This window comes from Antrostomus carolinensis, unplaced genomic scaffold, assembly GCF_000700745.2.
Source record: "Antrostomus carolinensis isolate BGI_N321 unplaced genomic scaffold, ASM70074v2 scaffold37794, whole genome shotgun sequence".
NCBI classification, from domain to species: Eukaryota; Metazoa; Chordata; class Aves; order Caprimulgiformes; family Caprimulgidae; genus Antrostomus; species Antrostomus carolinensis.
In genome coordinates, this window is record NW_010310737.1 from 2,048 (window position 1) to 10,322 (window position 8,275).

The following is an 8,275-nucleotide window of genomic DNA, read 5'->3' on the forward strand; positions in this document are numbered from 1 at the left end:
TGTTTTCTTTGTGCAAACTGAAGCAGGTTGTTTCAACGCAGTAATATCAGAATTTCCTGAGAGGCAGTAAAGTAGATGGATTAAATAGTAAGGGTTTAAGATGAGAAAAAGGACACTGAACTGGGCAGGAGGGCATTCAGACAAACAGAGAAAAAAAGCTGCCAAAGAAGAGAGTAGAGTTGAGTAAGAGAGGTCATATCTCTTAAGTACACCTGAGATCTGATCCAAAGGTAAGTGCAGACTTCAGAAGGTTCCATGGACTTGCCCAAACTATGGATCAAGTCCTCAGTGTAAATGATAATCCCAAACCACCAGAAGATAAAGGATACTACATCCAAATTGGTGATTTACAGATTACATCAAGTAATGAGGTGGCATGACCGCTGTGAGGGGTGAATGCTCTCAAGAAGGTGTTAAAGGAGAGACGTTCACACAGCATTCAGGGAGTCTCACACACCACCTGAGACTTTAACTGCTCCTTCGAAATGAGGAGTGCTCCTTTCAACTCTTTGCTCACACATACTCACTCTCTTCCCTCAGGCTCAATCCCAGGTTTCCCTGAAGCACAGCCTCTGGTACAAAGTCTCAAAAAGTAATTTAATTACGTGGTACAGCGGTAAACAAAGGTTAATGCAGAATTCAGGACTCAATGCTACTCAAAGTGGTTCTTTATATATTCCATTTTTCAGATCACCTCTAAGGGACTTGATATTACAAAGCTAAGGTGATAAAGATCTCCTCTCAGTGTTACAGAAGGATTGAATATTGCTACCAGAAAATAATTTCTCAGTCATCAAGAAGGCAGCTGTAGCATTGCTTCAGTTCCTGCTTTGGTATAAAAAGCAAGAGATAAAGATGATAGAAAGCACTAGGTACTGTTGTACATGTGCAAGGAAAAGATGCACGCTCCAGTAAGTGGTTGCTGTGAAAAGAATACAGTTTAGCAACCAACTTGTGGTAGCTACAGTTCTTTGCACAAGCCTGGGAGCCCACAGATGGCCATCATATCCTTGAGTTTTACCTCAAGGCATTCTTTAAACAACTTACTAAAGAGAGAAAAGTCAATCAATCAGTCAGTCACACTCTGCTTGCCCTGTTCTCATATTCTTCCCAAGGAACCTACTGCTGACCATTGTCTGTGTGGGTAAACAGATCTGGCTGCATAAGAGCAGATCCCCATCTTAGCTCTGTGGATGGAAGTTCCATTTTCTTTTGGTTTCTCCAAGTTATTAGTAGGGATACGATAGCTTTTTAAAATCTTCTCCTCCTTCTCTCTACAAGTCACCACACAAACTCCTGTTCCCCCTTCAAAATCCTGTGACCTGGATTCCCTTGCCCTCAGCATGACCATGTCCTCCTATCTGGGACCAGAGGATAAGAAAGACACCTACCATTTCATAATGGCCTTGGAGAAACACAGATGCAGTCAGTTACCCAAGTTCTCAGTATTGTCCCTCCTGCACTAAACTCCCCTCACAGCCCAAAGGACAAATCAAGCTAGTAGAAAGCAGATTGGAATAGATATAAGCATCTAGGAAGATTCTCACTGACTTTAGCAATGCACCTTCATATCACAAACACTAAGATGGCTTAGGGATTTCCAAAGCTCCAAGAGAGAGTGTTGCAGCGAGGATGAACCCACAGTTCTGTCCAGAGGAGGGCAAACTCAGCAAAAGGAAACGAAAGCAGTAGGTCAGAGTATGTTTATGATGCACAGCCCAGAAAAGGAACAAGCTTAAGGACTGATCTTGCATTGTTCAGCTCTACTTGGAGAAAGAGTCCTTCTGAAAACTCTCTGCAGCTTGCAGTTTATTGTTACCATCAAACATTAAAGTGAGAACAAATCTCTAAGGGAAAAAAAAAGTGATTTATGTCATTTGAAGATAGAGAATATTTATAGAATGGTTATATTTAAAATAGCAGGGAAAAAGCCTTTCTGAAGCCAGCTCATGTCAGTACACCCAGAGAGCACAAAGCAGAGGCAGGACACCAGCACCCACCAGAGAAAGCAGATGGTGGGCTTATCAGCTCCAAGCACCACACCCCAACAGCAGCCAGTTATCAGCACATGGCACAAACTGATAAACCTTTACATCTGTGTGAATTTCGAGAGAGGAGGCTGGGGTGAAAAGCCACACAACTCAGACAAAGTTCTATGGGGGCAGGGAGGGAATGAAGGAGATGCAAGTGCCTTCCCGCACCCTACCTGCTTTTGCATAGCCCATGAGCCCTCCTGATGCCACCAGCGCGGCGTAGCCAAAGCCGAGCCAGTCCACGGCCATCCTGGACGCTGCAAGAGAAACTGGGGTGAGGGCGGGATCTCTTGTTAGGGAAAGGGGGGGAAAAAACCACCAAACAACCACCAAAGAAACAACCATACAAACAAAGGGAGCGTGTTGCCTCGGAGGGTTTCCCACGAGCAAGGCTCGCCTGAAGTCTAAGCCTTACACCCTGGGAATGCAGCCCTGGGACCAGCCCCACCGCGGAAGGTACGCGGGTGGCTCCCCACACGGCACCACCGCTCCTCAGCGCCGGGGCGGAGCAGGCTGCGGAAGGGGAGGCGAGGGAACAGCGCACCGCCCCAAGCTGCTCTTTTCCGGCTCCTCCGAGGGAAGGACGAGGGAAAAAACTATCCAGCAAAACCCAAGCGCCGGGGTAGGGTTCGGTAGGGTGAGTCCCGGGGCTGCCGAGGGGAAAGCGCCGGTGCCTTCCCCGCTACCCGCGGAGGAGGGTGCGGAGGATGCCCGAGCATCTCCGGTGCCTACAAATGGGGGGAGGCTTCGGTCCAGGCGAGGTTTTGTGTGCTGAGCACCCCATCTACCCAACACCTCCAGGGATGGGGACTCCACCACCTCCCTGGGCAGCCCCTGCCAGTGCCTGAGAACCCTTTCCGTGAAGAAATTCTTCCTGATAACCAGTCTGAACCTCCCCTGGTGCAACTGGAGGCCATTGCCCCTGGTTCTATCTCTGGTTACCTGGGAGAAAAGACCCACAACCACCTCCCTACACGTTCCTTTCAGGTAGTTGTAGACAGTGATAAGGTCTCCCCTCAAGATGTAGAGGATTCTATAATCTTCAAATTAGAAGCACAGCTGGTGCAAGAGAAAAAGGAGTTTTCTGCTGTAGAAGTTATGCAACAGTGGAGATGGAAAACATAATGTAAAGAAAATATTTTGCTTTTTTTTTTTTAAATCTGGAAAAAATGTAGAGAGATGTTTATAACTGTCTACAGTGATGAACTTTCTTTTTTCAAGAGTGGAAACTGGATTTCTTCACATAAATGGTGCTGCGTGATTTATTCCAGTTGGCTATGCACTTACCTCCCATGGACATTTAACCATATAGAAAGAAAGAGTACTCCTCCAGCCAGGTCCCTGAGCTGAGGGGCTTCAGTTCCTCTTCATAGCAGAAGGCACAAAACATCAGAGGCCTGTGCTTTCTGCAAAATGCAGCTCTCTCCAGCTGCATTTCAAATTTCCTCATCTTTATGAATTAGCCTAATGTCAGAAAGTGGAGAGCAGTTTAATTCCCTTGTTAGCCTAAGTGGTTTAAATGAAGATCTCCTATCTCCCCCCAAAAATGCTACAACCCACACAGATCTAAGCTATACTGGATGGGGTTTCCTTTTCTGTTGAAGCTGTGTAATGGCCATGAGGTTCAACTTGCACTGGGCTCTGCTTTGTAATCCAGCGCTGGGGTTCCCCAAGAGGGGAAGCAGAAAAACTGGAAGAAATCCACAGCTGTTGGAGCTGCTGAACTCACCTGGGGCTCAGCTGAGATGCTGTTCCTTGCATCCATGGCTCCATCTACTCAACCAGTGTCATGCATGCTCACCCTTTCTGACAGAGGAAGAGCTTCCTCACCGCTGACATCGCCTCTCCCTCTGCACTGCTGCCTCCCTTCTATCATTCTAAGCAGTTCCCTGAAAACTAGAATGGAAAATGTTCTGAAAAGGAAGATGTGCCCAAAAAACCCACACACACAAAAAAGCCAAGTACTGGTAATATAATATAATGTGGTAATATAATGCTGAGCAAACATTCACTCAAGGTATAGAAAATACAAGTTCTCCTCTTGGGACTGTTTTTGTATTTCACCTTAAAAGCTTCAAGGACTTGTCTTCTCTATCTCCGTTTCACAAATTATTCCAATCCTCATGAGATGCATAATTCTTTGTTACCACACAGGGAGTCTGGATTTTTATAAATGTCTCATATTTACTTGTAAGTCTCAACCTTAGAACAAAAATGCAGTGGAATTTTTTGCTTTCTAATTCTTTAAATGATGTGCAGATTGGCTTTTTCCTGGTGCCCATGAGAGCTTGCTTCTGTAATTGTGATGTCCATGGCCATGAGCTCGTGTGTTTAAAAATTCAAACAATAAAAATTGTTTTAGTAGTGGCAGCCATTTTGTCAAGAACAGACATAGATAAGCACTATAAAATAGACATAACACTTTACAACTCAAAACACTTTACACAATCATCTTATTTAGGTTCATACTTTGTAAGTCCTGTATTTACTACAGGAGCCTTGTTATCAATTAAAAATCTGATTTGGTGCCTTTCCTGCCAAACCCTTTTAAGTCCTATATTATTTGCCTGTGTACACTACACATTCAGGGTATTACTAAATTTAAAAGCCTTGTCAATTCAAACTGAAGTACAACTGAAATCCCTTTAAAGTTGAATTTAACTGAGCTCATATAAATCAACCACACTGAATATTCAGACAAGGGATTGTGATTATTTATCTAAATAATGTGACCAGTTGCAGAAGATAAATACAGACACCCACCTCCAAGAGAATACTGCCACTGCCACGTGAGCAATCGTGTAACCACACCGCTGGTGCTCACTTAGTTTAAGTGTCAGAGCATACACAGAGATGAGCTGAAGTTCTATCCTATTTCACGTCCCTAAGACAGACTGCATTCCTGCCTCCACATTTGGCTCAGTCTTTTTTTCTGATTTTCTCTACCTTTTCTCTTGCTACACAAATAAGGAGGAACAGATTATTACCACAGTGAATCAGAATAAAGCAGAATTCCAATTACTCTTTGAAAACAGAAGAAATAATGACTGGTAGTGCAGAAAACAATATTCAAATACTTTAAAGAGAACATTTAGTACAGCTGTTTGACCTTGTTCTCTCCAGCTCAGCTTTGTTTTTTCCCACTGTGTATTTGTAATAAGACTTAGGATAAAATCCTGTTCCCACTGACTGAGAAGGTCAGGAATTCACTTTTTGTTTAAGTGCAAAACAGTTGGGTGACATTTTATCAGCATGACAAACATTTCAAATGTTTGATTTTTTTTTTTTTAAACAATACAGCTCAGATCAAGGACTTGAAAAAATACTATGGGAAAGGGGAAGACAAATTAAAATCCTGTTGATATGAACTGTTCCACCTAAAAGTATATGTTGTATTCTGAACAGAAGATTTCAAGCATGTGAGCCTCTAAAGCTAATCTATCTGTATTTCCACTGATATTTTGGCAGTTCTTGAAAGTATATGGTGTAAACTTTTAACAAACACTTCATGAGTGTTCATTTCAGTCAGGAAAATCATCTCCTGAAAAAAGGAGACCTACACTTTATGTATGGGTGCAAGGACTTTAAAAAATTAAATGCATGTAGTATGGACACAGTAAAAAACCCAAACATTTTACTTCCCAACTCTTATGTATAACTCCATGTCTAGAGCTAGAAAGTACAATTTTTGTGAATCTATGAATGGAAAGTGATCGTCATATTTTAAGTAATTTTAGCATGTTCCTTCTAACAGTGGGAAAAGTCAGGCAGGTCATATTTTGAGTCAAATGAACAGTAACTTTTACAACACTAAAATTAATAAGTGTACGTATATTTATTATGCATTTAAGTGAGACAAAAATGTAACCGAGATATGCAGCTTTTTTATCATTGCAGCTGTCCTTTTCAAAGACAGTTAAAAAGTGTGGGCTATTGTTAATAGAAAAATATAAACATCACGTATTATAAACTTATTTTTTCCCTCTTTCACTCAGGAAAAGTTGCCACCTCTTTTGCTGCTTCCCAGAATGATCAGTCAATTTATTAGGGTAAAAACATTCATTACTTTTAAACAACAGATAAGTTCAGATGTATATATCCTGTCATAGATTTACATCCTTATAAAAACTACAGCAACACCAGTATTTACTTTTTATTCAGGAGAGAAAGTAGCTGCCTTCATGCTGAGCTATTCCTTTTCTTTTTCTTCTTTTGCAGTGGAGCTTCCAATTTTTGCTTCTCTGGAATAATTTTTCTCTTTCTTTTTGCCCTTTTATCACTTTTGTCAGTACAACAAACTTTATTTTTCCCGACTATTGGTGATATTTCATCTTCATTTGCTGAAAAAAAAAGTAAGAAATTATTCACCCTGACATTTATGTCCAGTCTTTGTAGTCTAAAATGGCACAGAGATTTACTTGTATCTCATTTTTAAAAAGGAGTTATAAATGATTTTTTATCTACAGTGGAATGTGCCATGTATGCTAGCTTTGTGATATGAAAATATCTAAAAACCAAGTATGTAAATAGTTAGGATACAGAAAAACAACAGCAAAAAAACCCAAAACCTGAGCCAGACTTCCTACGTTTGCCCAACTCCATTGGCCTCAGACCTAGTTTTGTTTATAGGAAAACAAGACATGCAGCTCTATCACACTGGGTATTTAGCTGTCTCAAAAGCTTCACAGTGGCTCCCTCAGGATGTTATTCCAGTAAAGAGAAAGAGAACTTTCATATAATAGACATGAAAAGAGGCTTATGTCCTCCAACATACATGCAGGCTTGAGACACTATCGGATTGGTAAGGACACCTCTATCTGTTGCCAGTGTCATATCCCCAGTTCTTCAAGATACCAGAATTTTTTGCAATGCATATAGTCAAAACCTCCCACTTAGTATATTCCATTTCATAGTTTCCTAGTGACATTGACAACTGAAAATACACACAGTTCTGTTACCTTGAGATGATGTTGCAGCTTTATCAGCATTTTCTTTTGTTTCTGAAGCTTGGTCTAGCCATACTGCAAGACATGTCAGCCTAGCTTTGGTATTGACTTCACACAGTAAAGATGGCGCATCTTTAATCTGAAGATAACATAGAAAAGATGATTTAAACATTATTTTAGTTCTGTTTAAATTTCCTGAAGTATTTGAAGTGAGAAAGTATCTTACTGCCCACTTTCCATTTAATTTCTGGAGAATGATAAGGTGCCTGACAATGTTTAGAACTAGAAGCTGTACACAGGTTAATGGGCACGCTGTTACATTCCTGTTCCTGATACCACTCCTCAGTGGTGGTTTTACAAAAAACTGCCACTGGCTTTAAAAACATATCTTGGGAAGCAAGATCAGTGGGTTTCAGGCACATGGGGGTACTTTAACATGAGGAATAACTAGATGAGTCACAGGCCCACAAATAAAATTGTTAATGGTTCCAGAATTTTCTCCTGAGTAACAGGTATTTTTTGGTCCAGCTAAAATAATTTGAATTAATTTATTCCATCAGATTCCTTTTTTCCCCTCACAAAGACAAGGCTGATGATTAAAAGTAACCTGTTTAAAATGTGTTTCAAATTGCTTAACTGCAATGTGTCAGTCAACTCTGGGAATACTCCAACAAATACCTTATTACAGATATCAGGGGATAAAGCGTCACCAACACATGTGCAGCACAACACCATCAACCCACCAGAAACTACCTGTATTAGGATATTCTACCTCACAAAGCTACCCACACAGTTACACAAAGTTTTACAAAATTTTGCCTGCACAGGAAGAAAATCACACATTTGGTCAAAATAAAGACAATGCTACAGAGAAAGGTAGAGTTTCCTGATCACTATGTCAATGATCTACAAGGGGAAGAGAAATCTGAGGTGAAGGGAAAAAGAGATTTTCACTACTGTATTTAGAAGTACACAAATAATCAGAGGGGGTGAAATGAAAACCAGGCAAATTCTGATGAGATATATAAAGTATATAAATGTTGAAAGATACTTATATGAACTATTCAAGATATTTATAGTGGAATATAGTAGATCCTTTATTACTAGGCATTCAATTAAAAAAATCTAATTCTGATTTTAAAAGATAAACCCCAGAGCAAACAATAAACATGGGAAACTTTAAAGATAAGACATGATTCCTTGTTGAACTGTGCTACTCAGAACTGTTGGAAAATACAAGAAATAAAATTACCCAGTACATTATGAATGCATTTGAATTCTTCAAAAGGACATTTT

General features: G+C 40.6%; 1 protein-coding gene across 1 annotated transcript in view; it reads right to left on the reverse strand.

The window, feature by feature from the left end:
• Window positions 1-6,053: 6,053 nt before the first annotated feature.
• The window catches only part of PAK1IP1 (PAK1 interacting protein 1), a gene marked incomplete at its 5' end in the record, with an annotated part of 6,524 nt that continues 4,302 nt past the window's right edge, over window positions 6,054-8,275 (reverse strand). Inside the window, 2 exons of the mRNA XM_010166522.1 lie at window positions 6,054-6,373; window positions 6,992-7,118. Coding sequence (XP_010164824.1) covers window positions 6,213-6,373; window positions 6,992-7,118 — 288 coding nt within the window. The remainder of the gene's footprint in view (window positions 6,374-6,991; window positions 7,119-8,275) is intronic.